This window comes from Hibiscus syriacus, unplaced genomic scaffold (assembly GCF_006381635.1).
Source record: "Hibiscus syriacus cultivar Baekdansim isolate YM2019G1 unplaced genomic scaffold, ASM638163v2 tig00111392_pilon, whole genome shotgun sequence".
Lineage (NCBI taxonomy): Eukaryota > Viridiplantae > Streptophyta > Magnoliopsida > Malvales > Malvaceae > Hibiscus > Hibiscus syriacus.
The window spans coordinates 1,334,593-1,357,651 of record NW_024063078.1 but is presented as its reverse complement, the minus strand read 5'-3'; the positions used below and the strand labels follow the sequence as shown (position 1 = coordinate 1,357,651).

At 34.5% G+C, this 23,059-nt stretch overlaps 1 protein-coding gene and 1 pseudogene across 1 annotated transcript; one reads left to right on the top strand and one right to left on the bottom strand.

Moving 5' to 3' along the window:
• Positions 1-445: 445 nt before the first annotated feature.
• On the bottom strand, positions 446-3,514 carry LOC120160709 (annotated as a pseudogene).
• Positions 3,515-20,160: 16,646 nt separating this feature from the next.
• LOC120160335 (transcription factor JUNGBRUNNEN 1-like) lies at positions 20,161-21,662 on the top strand. The gene is made up of 3 exons (XM_039170760.1): positions 20,161-20,410; positions 20,763-21,106; positions 21,196-21,662. Exons 1-3 carry the CDS (start codon positions 20,218-20,220, stop codon positions 21,565-21,567), a joined length of 909 nt encoding a protein of 302 aa, XP_039026691.1. The 5' UTR covers positions 20,161-20,217; the 3' UTR covers positions 21,568-21,662.
• The last annotated feature ends 1,397 nt before the right edge of the window (positions 21,663-23,059 follow it).

Here is a 23,059-nt window from a genome sequence, read left to right as displayed (position 1 = left end):
TAGCTTGTGGCACAACAAAACTAACTAATGGAAATCACATCCAAATGTGAATAAGAGACACTGAAACCATATACATTTTTATTGATTTATTCGGATTAGAAATTATACTCTTTAAATTCGACAAGAGCTGAGCCCAAAACATACCATGTTTGAAGCCAAAATGTTAGTAATTCTGGCATTCATGTCCATCAATCAGTCCTAGACTCCTAGGTTTATCATTTTTCAGATTCAAATTGCTTCAACTTCCATATATATAACTCAATTAAAAACTTTGATGCTCTCCTTTATACGATTAGAACTCAAAAGCCTCACCTTTCACTTGATGCACAGGCAAGGTTAGTAATCTTAAAGCTACTCGTACTACCTGTAAACGAAGTAGGCATACGAGGATAACAAAAATATTATAAGTTCGAAAAAAGGCAATGTATTTTGGAATAAATCTTGATCATCATAAAAACACGAACATCAAAAATGACCCGACAGAAAATAACCAGAAAGTAAAACAAAACTAAATAGCAGAAGTTATGCCTCAGAATCTCAGTTATTTCTTCTCTAAGCTTAAAGCTTATCTTCGTACTCAGAAAGAGGGGTCATCTGCTCCTTCAATCCCTTCCTCTTGCGGATTTCAGCAACATGAGCAGCAGCCTGGGAATTTGGTTCCAATGGGTTTGATGACATCATATCCCAATGATCAAACACACATTGTGGGAAAGCTTGTCCTGAAGTTGCAGCTCTTAAAGTGCTAGAGAATCCAAAGGACTCGATGACAGGAAGATAAGCCTTGATGTTGTAAAGTGGAGTACCAGGCCTTTGCATCTCCTCGAATACGTGTCCACGCTTCTGGTTGAGAACACTGTAAATACCACCAAGTGCCCGCTCAGGGGCTTGGATCTCCACCAAGTAAACAGGGTCAAGAAGCCTTGGCTTGGCTGTAAGTTGAGAAGCATAAAACTCTCCTAGCTGTTGGAATGATCTGCCCACCACCTCTGTGGATAGCAACAGCATGGAGAACCACATCACAGACTTCGAAGCAGATACCTCTCATGTTCTCAGCCAGGGCACCTTCCTTTGATGCCCACTGGAACCCAGCAACAACAGAATCCTTAATTTCATTCAGATACTGAACTCCCTTACACATATCAACCACCATGTTAGGAACAGTGGCCTCAGGACCAAAACACCAAATCTTTTTAGTGAGATCTTTGTCCCAACCGTACTCCTCAGCCAAAATCTTGGACCGAATCTTCGGATCATCTCTTGGATCAATACGCCCTTCATCAATAGCCTCAGCAAGACCTTCCTCCAGGGGTCAAGCTTCCATGTACAGACGGTTGTGTTTGTTAGGAGACTTACTCATCACTGTCCAGCAAGACCTCTCTACGACAGTCTCACGGAATGACACGACAGGGTCGGACTTGATGATCTCAGCACCACCCATAAAATCTTCTTGCAAATCTTTGAGACAGATCTCAAGGTGGAGTTCACCAGCGCCAGCAACAATGTGCTCTCCTGACTCTTCAATGGTACACAACCATAGGATCAGATTTGGCCAAACGCTCAGCCCTTCAATAAGTTTAGGAATATCAGACGCAACTTTGCACTGAACAGCAACAAGAACAACAGGAGAGACGGAGAACTTCATGGCACGAATTGGGTGAGCATCAACTTCCTTCTCATTAGTCAAAGTAGCGTTCTTGATGATAAACTGATCCAACCCAACCATGGCCACTGAGTTGCCACAAGGCACATCCTCGACAGTTTCCTGCTTTCCCATCCAAATAACAGTTCTCTGAACACTCTTAACATACAAATCTTTCTTCTCACCAGACACATAGTTTGGACCCATGATCCTAACCTTCAAACCGGTTGAAACTTTTCCAGAGTAGACACGGCCAAAAGCAAAGAACCTACCCTTATCAGAAGCAGGAATCATCTTTGAAACATAAAACATAAGAGAACCCTCAGGGTCACAATTCCTGATAGCATTGGCATAGATATCATCAAGTGGACCCTCATAAAAGTTCTCAACACAATATTTTTGAGCCTTGCTAGGAGAGGGAAGGTGAAAGATCATCATTTCAAGGAGAGAATTGCTTGCAGGAACCCAAGTCTGCATTACACGCTTCATTAGGCCTTCCCCATTAAGTCCTTCTCATCAGATTTCATGGTGACATTAAGCTTTTGCAACATGGGACAGAGCTTATCCTTCTGGTCATTCATACAAGTGTTGATAATCTGCTTGATGGGTTCATAACAGAATTGAACAAATACACGCTTGCAGGTAGCAGACCCAGTGTTCTTCGTGGTCCACTTCTTGGTAACTGGATCAAAAGAGTTCTCACCCCAAAGTCTTTCCATCATTTTCGATTCATCAACTCCAAATTTTGAGGCATACATTTTAGCAAAGTTGGTCAAGGTAAAAGCCCAACCATGCAAACCAGCAGAGAAAGCAACTGTTCCCTTCTCTGGGTAGACTTGAACATCACCAAGTAGATGATCTTAATAGGTTGCCATTATGACATTAGAGTTTTCAATCACTCTTTGGAATGTCTAAGCCTCCTCACCGTCAACCTGGAGCTAAAGGAAGCACCTGTCCATCTTGTTAACAGTCAAGACAGGCCTGATTCTTTCTGCAAGAGCCTGGCGGAGGACAGTCTCTGTTTGCACACAGACACCTTCAATGCAATCAACAACCACAACGGCACCATCAGTAATACGAAGAGCAGTTGTGACCTCAGACGAAAAGTCAACATGCCCAGGGGAATCAATAAGATTGATGAGGTACTCATTCCCTTGCCTCTCGCCTTTGTAGCTCTTTAAAGATTCTTCAGTCATTTCATAGTACAAAGAGATACCGGTAGACTTGATTGTGATACCACGTTCAGACTCATCAGCACGGGTATCTGTCATACAAACATCAACAGCAACTTCTTGGGCAATGATACCAGAAGCAGCCACAAGTGAATCGGTAAGAGTTGATTTACCTGCATAAAAAAAACACTAAATCAGAACTAATGCCTACAAAATCAACATCTCACAACAGCACCAACACTTGTCAATCATGAAGAAGCAAAAATATAACTTTAATAATAAACAAAAATAGCACACAATTTGCAGTTAATCTAAAGCAACTTCAAGCTACAGAAAAATCCAACATAGATGCAATTCTATACTTCAACTTGTGACAATCAAGCATGAACAAAAAGCAACCATTATAGCAGTATAAATTACTCAAAAAGGCTTTGATCTCTTATATCACGTTAACTGATAACAAACATGAATTAAAACAAATCTGTACCATGAACCACATGGGCAATAACAGACATTACGAATGTTGTGCTTTCGGTCCATAATAAACCGGAGCTCCTCAGCTGTAAACTTCACCTGCAACACATCCAAAAAGATATAAATCAAAATGTCACAGAAAAAAAAACTTAGATAAATCCAAAGAACGAGAAGAAAATATTCATTCAACTCAACATCTTGACTTGTCTTTAAAATACCCCGAACTGCCCAGCAAACAGAAGACAAATATAATTATTGATCTTGCTCAAAGGAAAACATACACTGTACATCAGAATAAGCACAATCTAAACATTCGAAAACAGTTTAGAGCTAAGAAACATCATAATTTACCACTTGAATCACACATGTTACCTATAATATTCATGAAAAGGAAAACAGTAGCTATACATAATCAATACCCAGATAAAAAATCAAATATTTTTGAGCTAAGAAACATCATAATTTGCCACTTGAAACGTTCATATTTTCTATAACATCCAAGAAAGGAAAAGGAAGCCATGGTAGCTATACATAATCAATACCCAGATTACAAACACAGTCAAAAACATTTTAGAGGTAATTAACTACTAAAAGCATTCATATTTCCTACAATATCTGAGAAATGAAAAGGAAACCAAGATCTAAGATTAAAAGCAAGAAGACATGGATATAAGGATCAGAAACAAGACAGATCTTGATGAAGATGAAAGGGGAGGGGCAAACCTAAGGAACCGAGAAAGGCGGCAATAGAAAGAAAAGAAGACTAAGAATTCGAGGGCAGTGGAGGATATTGGAAATTTATGGTCGAGGAAATGCAAGTAGTTCGTTTGAGACTGAGCATGAGCGGCTCTAAGCTAGGGTTTTGTTTTGTCCCCCCCCCCTTTCAAATAACTCAATACTTAATTGAGTAAACTACCAATTTAGTCACTCATCTATTACTTAGTTTTTATTTTTGTCATCAACCTATTTTTTTAGAATCATACCCAACACTACATTTGGATTATGTTTTGATCATTCGTTGCTAAAAAATTAACAGTGATATTGAAATATCATTATAAGATAATGTTACATCAGTATCATCATTAAAAAATTAACGGTGGGTGATCAAAACATAACCAAAATGTAACATTTGATATTATTTAAAAAAATGTAACATTTGATATGATTTAAAAAAATAATAGTTGAGTTACCAAATAAAAAATTAAGTAATAGATGAATGACCAAATAAAAAATTTACCCTATTTTGTTCAATAATAAATAAGTTATTTTTTAATTATAATTTAATTAAAATATTATTATAAATATATCATTAATAGTTAAAATTGAAACATGCGACTTGATATAATAATATTTTTAGTTTTAAAATTATTTATTCCTATCAATATAGTCTTAATTGAAATGATTTAATACCTTAAAAGCTTTATATTTAAAAAAAAATCATCAATTTAGCCATTTTTAAGATATTGTCAAATTAAAAGAGTCCATCTTATCAACAATTGAATAATTTTATTTTGTAATAAAATACGTTACTTTTAAATTTTTATTATACCAAAAAAGTAATATGACATTTATTAATGAAGAACAAATAATTTAAGAGAAGAAAAAAAAATACTAAATTGATAAAAAAAAATTAAATACGAATAATTAAATTTATTAAACTATATTGAATTAAGACAAACCAATAAAATGTATAATTTTAGAAATTATAATATTATTATATTAAATCACATCACTATTTCATTTAATATCAAATAAAATTTTAATTAATTGATTAAATTATACTGTTGATAAAGAAAGTGATTCATTTGTTATCATACATATAATTGAGTGACTTGAAATGTGTTGTACCTTTTTTCTTATTCTTGTTGGGCTTGGGCTTGGGCATGGGCTTGTAGTGATGTTTATGTCCCTTCCCGTATAAAAGTGGTATTATACAGCTGTGGCAAACCATAATCCATGTGACGTCAATAAATTTTTTTAAAATCAATTATATTTTTAAAATTTATCAAGAGTCTTAATGAGATTTTTTTTATAAAAATATGATAAATTAATTATAATTTTCAAAAAAATTAGGAGGCTTAGTAAAAAATTAATATTTTTTAAGAAATTTAATTAAAAATATTCAAAACTTTGAAACTTTTCGTATCACGCTTAGATCAAACTTAATTTATGAGAATATCTTTTGTCTTGATTTATGTGTTAAATTTGATATATATGTAATATATATAAAAATTAATAAAAAATTATATTTTTAAAATATTACATATTCAAGATAAAATAAAATACAAACAATATTCAATGTTTGTTTAAGTTGGTATGTCTAGAATTAGAAACAAGAATAAGCGGAAGATTTTATGTTAATTGTTTTTTTAAGAATATATATTATAAATTTAGAGATATAAATAATAAAATTTTAGAGAGTACAAAATTATATTATTAATAATAAAAATATTGAAATTATATTAAAATTAAATTTTTTAAGAGTGCCATCTCACCCTTCAACACGTCTGATTCATCACTACGATCCATCATTGTCTAGAAAGATGAATGAATATAATTAGAAGTCAATTTGCATACCAAATTAAACAAATTTTAGCAGACAATAATCAGTAACTTAATTAGGGGTGATTAATGAGTTGAACACCTCGAACTCGATTCGGTCAAAACTCGACTCGGGTTGGCACGAATCAAATTCGAGCTCGACTCGAGATCTTAACGAATTGAATCGAGCAAATTTCAACTCGTCTCGATAAGTTCGTGAATAGCTCGTTAATTTTTTAGTAGTTGTCTTAAAAATTTATTTCATTCAAAAAAAATTACTAATTTACTAATATATAATAAAAAATGATAAATTGTTAATCTATTAATTTTCTAATAAACAACAAAAAAAATACTAAATTATTAATTAATATTTTACTACACTAAAAAAATCAAACCCTATTTTTATTTCAATGTATTTGTGGATTCATACTTTAGACTTTGAAAATTCTTCATACACTCTTTTGATAATTTCTTGGTTAAATTTATTAATTTGTGTTTATATTAAGCTATGTATAGTGTATCAGTAGATTTTACCTATAGTTAAGAAAATAAGATGAAAATTTCAATGAGCTTAACGAGCAACAAGGCAAACAACGAGCATTGTCCTTAATGTGCAATGAGGCGGACAATGAGCATTGAGCTTAAGGAGCAATGAGGCGAGCAACGAGCATCGAACTTAATGAGCAGCAGGCTTAACGAGTAACGAGTCGAGCAATAAGTTTTTTAACGAGCACGAGTCGAGCACAACTTAACTCCCAATCGACTCGTTCGATAATCACCCCTAAACTTAATTCAATTTCCCTTTTTATTATTTTTAAATTATTTTATCATCTAGTGATACTTATATTAAAAAAAATGGTTAAACTACGCGTTTAGTACCTAAACTTTCAAATTTTTCAAAACCACATCTAACACTTAATTTTCCTTTCATTTTAGTATCCCATTAAAAACTTAACGTTAAGTTTTTAAAAAATTGAAAGTTTAGATACTAAAAAGGACCAAAACTGATAGTTTAGGTACTAAACGAATTAATTTTTTAACGAAGGGGTACTAAAATGAAATAAAAAACTAAATATTAAGTATGATTTTGAAAAAATTAAAAGTTTAGATACTAAAACGGATCAAAACTAATAGTTTATTACTAAATGCATAATTTACCCTAAAAATTAAGAATTTATTCTAGTGTCTTAAATATTGTATATTTAAAACATTTAAAATAAAGAATCAATATTATTCCCTAATATCAAATTCGTTTTACAAAATTATGTATGGAGGAAAATAATATAAACAAGACTTAAAGAAAATTCTAACATTTTATTAATATATTATGGAAATTAAAATTATTATATAAAGTCTTAAAAATGTGCAAATTTGTCAAAACTAATCAACATTCCTGGATTGGTTTTGTTTGATTTGATTGTATAAATCAATAATTCAACCTGGACTGACATACTTTCTTTTTTCCAGTTCTCATACGCCAAGTAAAAAAATTGTAATTCATTCAGCAAAATTTCGGAATTATAAGTCATCTAAGCACGTGGTTTGGAATTTGACTTTTTTTTTCAAAAGTGGTTCACAAGCTAAAAATTGAATTACTGACAATTACGAGGGATTAAAACTGCTATTGTTCCATTTAAGTGCCTAGCTTACCCCCTAGCTACACCTACACTTGGGAGAGGCCATGCCTCCCCAAAAATGTCGTGTTTAATCTTTTTTAGGTCCCTCCTACTTTTGAAGCTAGATAGATTAAGTCTTGCCCCTTCATTTTTGGATTCAATTGCTTTTTAGATCCTCTTAATTTTGAAACTAAGTGAATTAGATCCTAACACCTTTTTTTGAGTAAAAATGCTTTTTAAGTCCCTCTTTGTTTACTAGGCAAATTAAGCCCTGGCCTACTGTTTATCGGTATAAATACTTTTTGAACCCCTTTCAGTTTTAAAATTAAATAAATTAGTTCATAAACCTTATTTTTTAAATTTTAAATTAGTAGGTTAACAAATAGACTTTGACCATCAATTTATTCCTATCTATATTTGCCACCTTAAAATTTCATCGTGGTTCTGTTCCTGCTTATACTCCCATTAACAAGTACATGTATCCAGAGGCAGAACACAGTGAGGGCTAGTGGGGCCACGGGCCCCAAAATTTTTAAAATTATAATTTAGACCCTTAAAATTTTTAAAATTTTAATTTTCCTCCACAAATTTTTAAAAATTTAGATTAAGTTTTAATTTTTTTTGAATGTTCTTAACTAAACTCCTCCCATAATTTTTTAAAATTCTCATTAAGCTTTCAAAAAGTTTAGTTAGACCCCAAATGTTTTTTACAAAAAATTTCAATTAAACTCTTCAATTTTTTTCAAAATTTTAATTTAAATCTCTAAATTTTTAAAAATTTTAAATTGACCCCCAAACTCTATCACCAATTTCCACCACCGCATGTATCATTAAATTGAAAGTGATACAATACGGATAATAATTCTAGATAATTTATGTGTGAATGTATATATATATGGAACTTAAACAAACAAAAAAGTTAAAGAGAACCATCACATAATCTTCTTAAGATGAGCTCCAACATGAAACTCAAAAATTTATAATCAATAGATTGTATATAAAATAGAAACAATACGTCAAGTATTAATTTGAATTTTGGGCCATTAAACCTAATATATAATCCTAACTTTGCAGCCTTAATTTTAAATACAAGAAATAGCAATCAAATCAACACTTTAATTTAATGTTAAAGTGTGAAGTAATGATTCTAGACAATTGACCTGTAGGTCAAGTCTTGAAGGGAAAATATTTTAATGGAGTAATCATCTTCATCAGCAGACATTTGCTTGCCTTGGATACTCATGGAGGGAACATTTACTCTTGTTTTATATTATTTTTATTGTATTCCCCTCTAATGAAGGTCAAAAGTTAGCACCCTGTGAATTACTTTACATATTTCTATATTCATTTCAAACGCAACTACTTATAATATTGATATTTAATATCACGATCTCGACGATTAAATAATTATTATTATTTTCAGAGATTTTAGGTTCGAACATAATGTATGCCAATAACTTGTACATTTAATGTCAAATAATTTATAGTCTTTAAGTAGATACTATTTTATACTCACCCCAAATTAATTAAAAAAATATTGATATTTAATGTCATACATAGAACCTTATTTTGAAATTGAGCATGAATATCAGTAATCCTTTAACATTTTGTTGTGGTTTACACTATAGTCTCTTTTAAATTCAATCGAACTTTAATAAGTACTAATAATATTAATTATGAATCAGTAATTATTAGATATAATAATATGTAAATAAAAATTCTAATTCTAATATTAGAAATAACTTTGTTAATAAAGATGATCATAAATCTTGAACATAAATCAAATTAAAAAAATCAAGCTTACGTAATTCAAGTTGTCATATTTGGTTCGAGTGTAATGGTTGGCATGATAATAAAATTATGGACATTCTTTTCTCTCTTTAATGTTTTGATTAAATTTTAGTTCGATTGAATTACAAAGAGGTTTTTAACGAGTGCCATTTACCTTTAAAAAAATAAAAGTTTTGCTCTACTTTCTTTTCCAAGGTCAAAAAGGGCTCTTAAATGTACAAGACAAGGACAAAATTGACCTTTAAAAACCCTCTCCAGAATTGTTGAAAATAAAACATGAGTGTTTTTCATATATATATATATATAAGAGAAAATCGCCTCAGTGACCAAAAAAAAGTTATAATATACGATTTTAACCAACTTTTTTTGGATTTGCCAAAATGACCAACAAAATCGCAACGCGAAATAAAAATCGCAACGCGATCCCCCAGAATCGCAAATCAGTTTCCAGAATCGCAAATCAGTTTCCAAAATCGCAACGCGATTCTTGAAAATCGCGATGCGATAGTACAAATTCGCATTGCGATTTTCCAAAATCGCAACGCGAATATGAAAATCGCAACGCGAACACATAAATCGCAACGCGTATCCGTAAATCGCAACGTGTATCCGTAAATCGCAACGCGTATGGGTAAATCGCAATGCGTATCCGTATATCGCAACGCGTATCCGTAAATCGCAACGATAATACATAAAATCGCAACGCGTATCCGTAAATCGCAACGCGATATTTAAAGCGCCATTATAATCGCTACGCGTATTTTATTTTCAAATTACAAAAAGAATATTAAGACAAAATCCCGTAATCGCAACTCATAACCTAAAACCTAAAATCACAACTCAGTCCCATCTCCATCTCTCACTCTCTACGGCGAAGAAATCCGTCCCCATCTCCGAAGATTTCCGTCCCCATCTCCGGCGAAATCCCTCACAACCATTCACGGTCAGAAATCCCTCACAATATTCAGAAATGGAAAATCAACCTCCGAGGGTTAGTTTTTTTAATTATTTTATTTTGAAATGTTTGCATTATTGTAGGTTTTTCATATTGAAACTGATGATAAATTTACTGGTCATTTCAATAATAGATTAACCATTTCACTTAGATTTCATTTCGCGTTACGATTCTGTCGTTGCGATTTTCATTTCGCGTTGCTATTCTCTCGTTCCGATTTCAAGTTAGTATTTGTCTTTGTCTTTGTTCTGTCTTTTGGTTGAAGTAATGCAATCCATTCAAGTTTCAATTTGCAGAAGAGTCGCAACGAGATAAATGAAAATCGCAACGAGAGAATGACTGTCGCAACGAGAGAGATGACAATCGCAACGAGAGAATCGCAACGCGAAATGAAATCGCAACGATAGAATCGCAACGCGAAACCAAAATCGCATTGCGATTTTCATTTCGCGTTGCGATTCTCTCGTTGCGATTTTCATTTCGCGTTGCGATTCTCTCGTTGCGATTGTCATCTCGCGTTGCGATTCTCTCGTTGCGATTTTCATTTCAACCAAAAGACAAAACAGTGTTGCAAATTTTAGTTTAAAGAATAAACTACTACTTTTTATGTTATTGTTTTTGGTATATCTTCACAGTGTAGTTTTTGGTATATCTAACTTGGTATGTTTATTGTTTTTGTAGAAATTTTTTTCGGCTCAATTGACCTTGAGAAATAAAGTCAGCCTGGCCACTACAATTGCAAAGAAGCTTTCACCTGCTCAAAGACAATTGTTTGAGGAAACCTGCTTCGGGCCATGGCTGAGAGTACAGCATCCGGGTGGAGATGCTAATTTGACCCATTTGTGGCTTCAGACCATGACATCAAATCTACCCGACAGTATACAACGTGGTGAGGAAGAGATATGGTTTCATTTTCCACCAGCGTATACTTGCTTTGGGCGGAAGGAGTTCTGCTTAATCACTGGTCTACGATTCGGACACGATGATGTAGGCCGGTACACTCGTCATATCGCCCGCCCATCATGGTTATCCCGGGTTTTTCCGGATGAGTCAATGGAGAAGCCGAACCTACATGTCGACGACCTGAAGAAATTATTTAATAAGAAAGCTGGTTTCACTCGGATGGAAGACGTCGATGTTGTCCGAGTATGCCTTCTACTACTTGTGTATGCCGGCTTTTTAGGCAGAGAGGCCAGACAACCTATTCATCGGGAGCTAATAATATTGGTAGAGGACCTGAATGCATGGAATCTGTTTCCGTGGGGTTCGTATATATGGAAAGCTACCTGGACTAAGTTGTCGTCTGCCTTTGATGACCGCAAAAGTTTGCGGGGCGATGGGTCCAAATACACTTTGTCAGGCTTTGTTTGGGCCTTTAAGGTAAGAATTTCTATATAATGTTTCTAAAATTATAATTAATTATTTAATAATTACTAATTTTGTTATTATATTGTTTGTAGATTTGGATATTCGAGGCTTTCCCCAGCATGCGTACATATGCAATAAAAACGTCAAATGATATTCCCAGGGCTATTTCCTGGAAGAGGAAAACTCTGTTGGATTGGGAAGACTTAATACCATATGCCACAATAAATAATGTAAGTTAACACAAATACTTTCATATAATATATAAACAAGTTATTAATAGTAGACGTTTAACTTTGTTTGAGTTTTTATATTTTAGGAGGCCAACATTCCATTACAAAGACTGTCACCCACGGAGGAAGAGCTTGCCACTGATTGGTGGCAAGCTAGTCAGAGTTTTTTTGATGGCACGGATGATGAGCAGCATCCACTTCCTCCAATTCGAGAGCCATCACCTCACCTAGAGCCATCACCCGATCGTGACGACTATACACCTCTAGAACGAGAGCCATCACCTATCCCGTCACATCATCGAGCCTCTTCTCCACCATCACCTCATGATAGGCGACCGGCAAAGATGCCACGACTCCTATCTCCCTGTTCTCCACCTCCACCTCAACGGGATGAGTCAAGGGAGTTACGTGATGAGGTCAATGCCTTGCGTGAGGAGATCGGTACTCTACGCGATAACGATGGTGCATGGCGTGTGGAGGTGTCAACTTTACGTGGTGAGGTTGCCGCTCTACGTGAGATGATAGTATCGTTGCAGAATGAGGTTCATACTCTACGCAACGAGGTAAGTTTAAGATTTTCCATATTTAACTTAATGATAAATTTACTCGTAATTTCACTTAGATTAGCCATTTCACTTAGATTGCTTAGTAAATTTGTTCGGTTGCTGCCAATTCTGCTAAACTGTGTATTCTTTAACACTGTGAAATAGTATTTGTCTTTGTTTTGTCTTTTGGTTGAAAGTAAATTTGTTCGGTTGCTGCCAATTCTGCTAAACTGTGTATTCTTTAACACTGTGAAATATATTTGTCTTTGTTTTGTCTTTTGGTTGAAAGTAAATTTGTTCGGTTGCTGCCAATTCTGCTAAACTGTGTATTCTTTAACACTGTGAAATAGTATTTGTCTTTGTTTTGTCTTTTGCTTGAAAGTAAATTTGTTCGGTTGCTGCCAATTCTGCTAAACTGTGTATTCTTTAACACTGTGAAATAGTATTTGTCTTTGTTTTGTCTTTTGGTTGAAAGTAAATTTATCCATTCAAGTTTCAATTTGCAGAAGAATTTATAGTTTACTTTCGCAACACGAAACTTAAAATCGCAACGCGAAACCAAAATCGCAACGCGAAATGAAAATCGCAACGAAAGAATCGCAACGCGAAACCAAAATCGCAACGACAAGATCGCAACGCGAAACCAAAATCGCATTGCGATTTTCATTTCGCGTTGCGATTCTTTCGTTGCGATTTTCATTTCGCATTGCGATTCTGTCGTTGCGATTTTCATTTCGCGTTGCGATTTTGGTTTCGCGTTGCGATTTTAAGTTTCGTGTTGCGAAAGTAAATTTCTTCTTCTGCAAATTGAAACTTGAATGGATTGCATTACTTCAACCAATAGACAAATCAAAGACAAATACTAACTCCAGGGTATTAGTTTGAAACATATTTTTCTTTGTTATCTGATGCATTTTGTGAACTATGATAGAATAATGACTTGGGTGAATACAATGCAAGTTTGAAACATATTTGTCTTTGTTTTCACTGTTTAATATCATGTCTGTTTATTTACTGATTTTTGTATTTAATTATTTAGCGGCCCGATAGAGTGGATGCTTTACGTCGGGTTATGCTTGCACGACGGAGTTCACGCATCAGACAGCGTGCACGTGCTATTAAGTCTCCGTACACCCCAATAGTGCGAAGACACCGCAAGAAGAAGCCCGACTCGCCTGTCATCCCTCAAGAGTCCACTCCTATCGTTGAAGAGGCCCCCCATATCATTCCTCGAGAGTCCCCTCCCACCGTTCAAGAGGCAACTGTCATCGTTGAAGAGGTCCCTCCCACCATTCCAGAGCCCGATTCACATGGGGTAATATATCGAAGTATTGAGAAACCCCCACCGGTTCCGGACATGATGGATGAGAGTTGGCTCTCGTATGAGTTACCGGCCAGTACCATACCGGTATCTGAAGAGGAGAGGGAACAACTACCGGACACAATTTTGGATAACACCCTTTGGGCTAAGACCGCAGTTGATTTTTATCTACATGAGCGGAGCAAGGGGTGTTTCACTGACATATGCAAGCTCACCGATGATATCTTTTTGTTGCTTGAACGGCCTTGGTGGGGCGTATTATTAGGGGTCGAAGACAATGGCTATTTCGATGGGGGGGTAAGTCTTATATTTTCTTATATTTCAATTTGATTAATTTTTTTTTAAATTTATGTAAGTCACTAATATATGTCTTTTTTGTAAAACAGCATATCGATGCGTGGGTGACACGTCTTCTAATAATAAGAAAACTTAAGAAAAATAAAAATATACGATATACAATAATGCCGACGTCTTTTCACGCCGTTCACTTGAAGAATGCACGAGATGAATCATTTGATTTGGGCAATGGACAAGCTAAACTTTATCCTGCATGGTGGGAGGTCGATAAGGTTAGTATTTATTTTAGATTGAGTTTAAAGGTTTTATGAAATAAGTGCGCAAATGAATGAATTATTACTTATGATTGCAGGTGTTTATCCCTGTTTTGGAACGTAAACATTGGATTCTCGTCGAGCTTCAGCTCCCATCCCTTAAGACAATAGTGTATGACAGCATGATAAATTACATATCATTGGCTGATTTAAGAGATGTTATTAAGGGATGGAGCTCTCATTTGGCTAAATTCTTGGATGCGATCAATTATTGGACTCGTTCTGGAAACAAGAAGCCAAAGAAGCTCAATATTACAGTTATTAGAGACGAGACCGCGCCACAACAAACGAGCGGAGCCAGAGGAGATTGTGGTCCTCTCGTATGCTTGGCGTTGGAGCGTTTGACGACGGGAAGCATCAAGTATCTACCTCCCACCGATAGAGATAAAGCTGCAGTAGGCTTGTGGTTTCGGCATTATATGGCTAAATCGATATATACGAGACGCTGCCTACCTGCATCCGCGTTATAAAAATGTCCATAAACAATTGGTAAGTTTATATACTTATAAATGAAAATGTTTGGTTAAGTAATTAGAATTCAATAATTTGCGTAGAAAGTGTTGTTTGAACAAATGTTTGGTTTCTGCAGGTTAATCTCAGAAGTGAACTGCGTGAAAATGATGTCGAGCTGCAAAAGTTGATTCAATAGTTAATTGATTGTTTTTTGATTGTTTAATTGATTTGTAAAAGTTGATTCAATTTTTGATTGTTTAATTGATTTGTAAAAGATGATTTGTAAAAGTTGATTTGTGTAATTGATGCGAACATAATTCTTATTTGTGCTTGTTTAATTGATTGAAATGTAATGGTTGATTTTGTTGATTTCAATATGCATTATGTTGAAGGCAAAAATGACTATCGCAATGCGAAATGAAAATCGCAATGCGAAATGAAATCGCAACGAGAGAATCGCAATGCGAAATGAAAATCGCAATGCGGAAATGAAAATCGCAATGCGTTTATAATTTCGCATTGCGATCATCTCGTTGCGATTTTCATTTCGCATTGCGATTTTCATTTCGCATTGCGATTCTTTCGTTGCGATTTTCATTTCGCATTGCGATTTTCATTTCGCATTGCGATTCTCTCGTTGCGATTTTCATTTCGCATTGCGATTTTCATTTCGCATTGCGATTCTCTCGTTGCGATTTTCATTTCGCATTGCGATTTTCATTTCGCATTGCGATTCTCTCGTTGCGATTTTCATTTCCGCATTGCGATTTTCATGTTGGGATTTTCATTTCGCGTTGCGATTGTATTTTCCGTGTTGCGATAGTCAAATGCATGCCTAATAGTGATAACAACTGAATAACAAGAGTTGGTTAAGTCAAAATGGTTGGCCTGAGTCATTAATTCAACTGAAAATGTTAAAAGTTCACACATAAAATCCACATAATACAACGTTTGCATATGAGCTTTTGATGGCAACGTTTACATAATACACATAAAATGTTAAATGTTAAAACGTTTACATAATACAACTGAATAACAACGTTTACATAATACAAAGTTCACACCATATGAGCTTTGGATTTTGATGAGGATCCATATTTTGGTAGAGGAAAAGATGATTTTGATGGCACTGGTGATCCACATGTCAACCTTGTATGACCACTTTCCTTGCACCGACTACATGTCGATCTCTTCTTCTCTTCACCCTTAGACGGTATACGATCGTGACTTTTGGTCGGCCAGGTAGCCTTCTGTCCATGGCTGGTGGCAAAACTGTTTGTAAGTCATCTGGTATGTCCCACTCAGAAGGATGTGGAATAGGGTAGACAATCTCGGCATAAGTCTGTCGATAAACTTCTGTAGTGTAGCAATCCATAGCGTATGCGCTTGAATCATCTTGGTTTAAATGAAGAGCAACTTTTATAACATGGCCACACGGATAACCAGATGTTTGCCATTTCATACAACTACACGTCTTTGCATTTAGATCGACTAGCCCATTTAAGTTATTATCCAGTACTTGAAACAAAGTGTTTGAACATGGTTCAACTCTCCATGACGTTGACTTCACAACACGTTTCGTTATCTTTTTTCAGTCCATGGTGTAACACGATGTTCCAATGTTCCTGTAAATTTAAATAAACATACTTAGTAAAATATAAATATGATAAGTTACGAATTCAAAGAAATAATACATGCATGGTTTCTTTCTTGTAGTACCACTGTTGAATAGAGGCTCGAAAAAACTCCATTAACATAGTAATGGGTAATTTCCGGGAATGACGACTTAGAGCGTTGATTGATTCTGCACTATTAGACGTCATGAAACCATATCTTGCTCCAAGTTGATGTACTCTTGACCATCTTTCAAACCCGACATCTTCTAGTGTTTGAGCACACTGAGGCAAAACACGTCTTAAACAATTTATATGCTTATTGAAATCCACTTCCCGATAAGCTTTTACAGCCTTCCAGTATGTCCATTTGTGCTTTTTATACCAGCAGACCTTGATTTTAGATTTCTATACAAATGAACACCACAAAGTCCATGAAAAGCATCTGGGAAACACCTTCTAACAGCGTTGTCAATTGAGTTTGCCCTATCGGATATGATTGTCAGATTGCTAATAGGACCTATGCAATCCCTAAGATGCCCCATAAACCATGTCCATGAATCAGAGGTTTCAGATTTGCCAACCCCGTAAGCTATTGGCAATATCCCATTGTTAGCATCCATGGCTACTGCTAATAAGTTTACTCCAAGGTATCGACCTTTCAAATGTGCTCCGTCAACTATAATAACTGGGCGCATGCAAGTAATAAACGAACGAATCTACAAAATAATATACACAAGAAATATAATCATTTAAATGTGAAATGCATGTAACTAACAAAAATGAGTCAACAAAATTATATTGATTTACTAACCGTAGCACCAATGGCGATAAACAGCAACTCAAAGCGTCCATCTCTATCTGTTTTGATATGAGTTACCGACCCAGGATTTTTCAGCTTTAAATTGTGACAATAAGCCGGCAGTTGGGCAAACGATGCTTCTGGCGACCCCCTCAACAATTCCAAGGCATAACATTTGGCTCTCCAAGCTTGAGAATATGATATACTAATCTTGAACCGAGCATTCATGTCAGTCATAATTTCATGTCCCCGATATACCCTGCCATTCAAAAACATTAACTCAGCCAGAAAACCACCCAACACCTTTTTGTTTGCCTGTCTATGGTGAGGAAAAACTTGGGTTCTTGAACATGTATGTTTATCAATAAAAGTCCTAACTTGAAACATTTTGCAATCTTTTATTCTCTTTGCAATCATACGCCACGTACAGTTTTTGTCAATCATACACCTTGTTTCGAAACGATCTTTGCTTGATTTGTTAACTTTTAGTTGATAGCCATCTTCCACACATTTCGTATATAAAGCTATCTTCAAGTCTTCCTTTGTATCAAAACAATCATCTTTCTTGATACGAATAACTTTTGTGTAACAATCAACTGCTTTCTTTATCAACTCTTCTTCCGGTATCTGAAGTAATTCTGGCATATTCCAGTTATACGCCCGTGGCATTTTCTTTTCTTCGGGGACTTTTTCTTCTTCTTTTTCTTCTTCAGGATTATATGAATTACAGAATGGATGTTCAACATGTTCATTCACAGTCGTAACTTCCTCCTCATTATCATCAACATTACATTCTTCGGCAACAGCTGTTTCATCATCAAAATTCGGGTATTGACCAATATCAATATCATTACACGCATGGTCTGTTTCTTCTTCTGAAACATCATCAAAATCCGTGTATTGACCAATATCAAAGTCCGGATATTGACCAAGACCAAATTTCGAATACTGACTAGTACTCACAATTTTTTCTGTTGGCTCATCATCGTCTAACTGGTCAATACGAAAACCGGAATTTGGTGCTGAAAGTTGATTGGGATTTGGATTAGAGAAAGGTTGTGGGTTTTGAGAAAAACTTAGTTGATTACTACCCGCTACTGACCCAACAATACTACTTCTAGGTTCAACAACATACAATGTAACATCATCTTGTGAAACACTAATGTAAGCAATGAATCGTTCAACATCTTCATTGTCGGTTAACAAATAAACTTTACCATTTCTCTGATAAGATAGCCTAAATCCACTTAGGGGCTCTAAATTCAATTTATTTGAAACACGTAGCATTAGAGTTTCATAAGTTAACTTTTGTAAAGACAATTTTAGTTGAAGATTTATGGGTAAAGGCATATATTGTAAAACACCATTAACATTATCCCATGACCCTCCAAAACACAAATCTATCCAAACATGATCAACATTAGATGATTTCATGGTTGTAACTAAACAAACGAGATGCGAAACTAAGACCTGTTGCCGGATGGGGAAGGATGTCGTTGGATATAGGAACGGATGTCGCCGGAGAGAGTGATAGATGGAGATGGAATGAGTTGCGATTTAGGGATTTAGTTTATGATTTCAGTGTTATATACCCAAAATTTCAGTGTTGTGATTTACAGATTCTCGTTGCGATTTACGGATTATCGTTGCGATTTACAGATTCTCGTTGCGATTTACGGATTATCGTTGCGATTTACGGATACGCGTTGCGATTTACGGATTATCGTTGCGATTTACGGATACGCGTTGCGATTTACGGATACGCATTGCGATTTACGGATACGCGTTGCGATTTACGGATACACGTTGCGGTTTACGGATACGCGTTGCGATTTACGGATACGCGTTGCGATATACGGATACGCATTGCGATTTACCCATACGCGTTGCGATTTACGGATACACGTTGCGATTTACGGATACGCGTTGCGATTTATGTGTTCGCGTTGCGATTTTCATATTCGCGTTGCGATTATGGAAAATCGCAATGCGAATTTGTACTATCGCATCGCGATTTTCAAGAATCGCGTTGCGATTCTGGAAACTGATTTGCGATTCTGGGGATCGCGTTGCGATTTTTATTTCGCGTTGCGATTTTGTTGGTCATTTTGGCAAATCCAAAAAAAGTTGGTTAAAATCGTATATTATAACTTTTTTTTGGTCACTGAGGCGATTTTCTCTATATATAATTATTTCATATAATTTTAATTCATATTGTTAAATTCTAGAAGTAAGTTAACAAATCTTTATTTTTAATTAATATTTAGGATAAAAATTAAATTTTAATATATAATTTCTTAATATTATTTATAGAATTAAAAAATGTTAATTAGCAATATATCAAATAATAATCTTAATATATAATATTGTCACCTTAAAACATATTAAAACTTTGCACATCAATATCAATACATTAAATAATAGTCCTATTTATCATAATATATATATATATATATATATTTAACAAATCTTAAATGAATATAAATAATATTTATTTAAAGATTTTCAATCTTTTGACGATACTTATATTCCTAACATACGCTCATACCTTAATATATATTGAATAATGTTCAAAAGCTTATCTTTATACGTATAAATAAAACATATTCAAACGTAATAGAATTTACAAATTCTTAAATATTACCAATAGTAGCGATATCAATATCGATATCAAAGGTCTTTGAACCAACTTACTTTAGTAGTTAAAGGAATTGTTGGTGTTCCTAGAGGTCATGAGTTCAAGCATCGAAGACTGTAAGGGTGATTGAACGTTCATTATCAAATGATTAAAAATACTTAGAATATATACTATTTTGTAATCACCTCTAGCTTAATAAAAACGGGAAAAAAACTCGAAAGAAATTAAAGACTTTTTCTACGGTGATTGATTGGGTTCATTTAGTGGCACAAGAGTCAATAATTTGACTTTGACCCGAACGAACCAGCAAGTGGGACAACTCCAAATTCACATTATTTAAGAAACTTCTGTAATATTTTTCAAAGCTAGGGCTTTCCGGTTCATGCACTGTACCACCAAAATTGAATGATTAACGCTTAGGCAGCTCCGGGGATAAAGATTGAAGAAGATGAGCGTGGATCAAGGTGTTAGTAATAACAAGGTCGTCGACGAAGATGTTCTGCTTCCGGGATTTCGATTTCATCCTACCGATGAAGAGCTCCTAGTGTTTTATCTTCGCCGGAAAGTTGACAAGAAACCCCTCAGAATCGAGCTGATCAAACAGATTGATATTTACAAGTTTGATCCATGGGATCTCCCAAGTATGTTTTAAGCTACCTTCTTTCATTATTAATGATAACATGTATATATACATACATACATATGTATATGTATATGTACATGTATATGTGTGTCTTGGTGTTCAATAAGGGAAAAGGGTTTCGCAGATTTCTACTTCTCATGTTTTCCCCACCAAAACTATGTAGAATTATATATGAGAGTATAGAAAACGATTACAGATATAGAAATTCGAATAATAAATTTGTTTTGATTATTTGAGTTAAATTCTCTACTGCTTGTTTGATCTATATTAATAAAATTATTCATTGTAAGTGCATCGAATATAAATTCTAGTTTATAAAGTTGAATTAAATGAATGATGCAATGAAGCAGAAACTACCATGGTGGGTGGTGGCGGCTGCGGCGGTGGAGAGACGGTATCATATTTCTTCTGCAAACGAGGAAGGAAATACAGAAACAGCGTGAGACCAAACAGGGTCACAGGGTCTGGTTTTTGGAAAGCAACCGGCATCGACAAGCCTGTTTATGCACAAACTTCGTCACCAGGTCAAGGCCATGCCTGCATTGGCCTAAAAAAAACCTTAGTGTATTACCGCGGTGCCGCCAGCAAAGGGACCAAAACCGATTGGATGATGCACGAGTTTCGACTTCCTACCGATGATAATAGTAATGTCGTCGTCGGCTTTTCGAGCCCGAAAATCGTAGCACAAGAAGCTGTAAGTGAAAATGTTGTTCAACTAGGATTAATGAATGATATGGTTCTATATGAATCAAAGACAATTTTATTACGTTATTGTGATTGCAGGAAGTATGGACCATATGTCGAATTTTCAAGCGAAATTCGTCGCTCAGAAAAATCAGACCAGATTGGAGACAACTCGAAGCAAAAAAGGGTTCAAATGCCACACAAATTAGCTCTCAAACATGCAGTGTTGTTTCGAACAGCCATGGGAACTACATTAGCTTCGGTTCTCCAATGGAAGAAGATTACCATGTCATCAATGGAAGAAGCCAATGGCAGATTGCAGACAAAATGAGTGCAGTAGCTCAAATACCTTCATCAATGGCGTCGTCTTCGAACTTTTCGATATGTACCGAAAATGATTTCTTCACTGATGCTAATTGGGATGAGCTGAAATCGGTTGTGGAGTATGCTCTCGAGCCCTTTCCTATGTAAATGATGGTTTTATAGGGTTAATTAGTTGCTAATTCCATGATTATTGAATTTCTATAAGACATGGAGTAGCCCAGTTTGACTTATTAGGAGTTGGATTTCTTTGTATGTAATACTTTTTCTTTTCTTTTGAACCAGACATGTAATATTTATAGGAATTCTCAGATTTAATCTTTGCATTTATGCATGCATAAATCAAGAAGAATTCAAACTCATGCATAAACTCACCGTACATGCAAAATCGAAACATTATATAAGTTAATATATTTTCTCGAGTGGTTAAAGGGAGTGTTCTTTCCGGAGTTGGTTTGAACAACTGCGTTTTTCTGGTGTACATGCGTTGTCAATAATTAAAAAAGATTATAAACAAATATTATCTTGTAATCATCATAGATTATTAAAAAAATAATATTGTTTATAAAATTCGATAATAATATGTAACAGGGTGTTATAATATAGGAGTAATATGTGGTTCATTAGTAATGTGTATTAATTAACCTAAATTCATTGTCTTTTTCTTCGTAATGATGTATGCTTATGTTGTAGGTGGAGGGCCATGGCTCCAGCAATGATGGGTTAATTGCATTTCAAGTCACCAATAGTTTTGAAATCATTGAAATTAAGTCATAATTTCTTTTAATTATTTTTTAATATTTTGTTAGTTTTAAAATTTATAAAATCAAATCCCGATTCTCAAAATTTATGATCTAATTACTTTTTAAACTCCACGTATCTTTGCACTTTTGAATTCGATGTGCCTTAAAGCCCGTAGATACTGAAGGTGGTTGATAATGAATATTCTATGTACACCTTGTTTGACCAATTGATAAGATTCCAAAATTCAAGTCAAAAACGATGCTGAATCGTGAGAATCTTGGAATCCTCGTTGAGACTTGAAAATAAACTGCTTTTGGCAACAGAATCAATTAATTAATTAATTAATCCGTTTTATTTGGAGGGATTAGAATAAAAAAAGTTAAAACTCGGCTGCATAATACATGCATAATTATAATTAAAAGGACATGCTTGTTGATTGTTCAGCTATATATAAACTTTGAAGAAAAATACTACTCTCAGAGCCTTTCAACTTGTTTCAACTTTCAAACCACGTGAACGTCGAGACTTATCCAAAATTAACCATTTGATCATTTTTTTTTATTTGCATTGATTCTGATTAAGACAGCAATAAATAAATAAATAAAGCTAAACAAATATATAGTTCTTTTATGTTACGTATGTGCTTAGAAAATAGTAAGGTTAATGCATGCTGATGAAATCACTAGCAATATCATCCAAACTTGAGCCTACTTGTAATTTAGGGTTTGAAGAAAAAGAGATTTTATTATTTAATTTAATCATATATAAAAAGTCAAAATTGCATGAAGAAATTACAATAAAAGGAAATAAGATAAAAAGTCAGTTTTGAGTCATGCATGAACTCATATGATGTAATATGTTAAAAGGGTTAAAATTAACTTTTAATAATCTTAACACA

What these genes read in the sequence shown, in the direction of transcription:
- LOC120160335 (XM_039170760.1), top strand. Translation starts at nt 20,218, where the DNA reads ATGAGCGTGGATCAAGGTGTTAGTAATAACAAGGTCGTCGACGAAGAT. An exon ending in TGATCCATGGGATCTCCCAA is followed by an intron (nt 20,411 to 20,762) that starts GTATGTTTTAAG and finishes GCAATGAAGCAG; the next exon opens with AAACTACCATGGTGGGTGGT. An exon ending in AAATCGTAGCACAAGAAGCT is followed by an intron (nt 21,107 to 21,195) that starts GTAAGTGAAAAT and finishes TTGTGATTGCAG; the next exon opens with GAAGTATGGACCATATGTCG.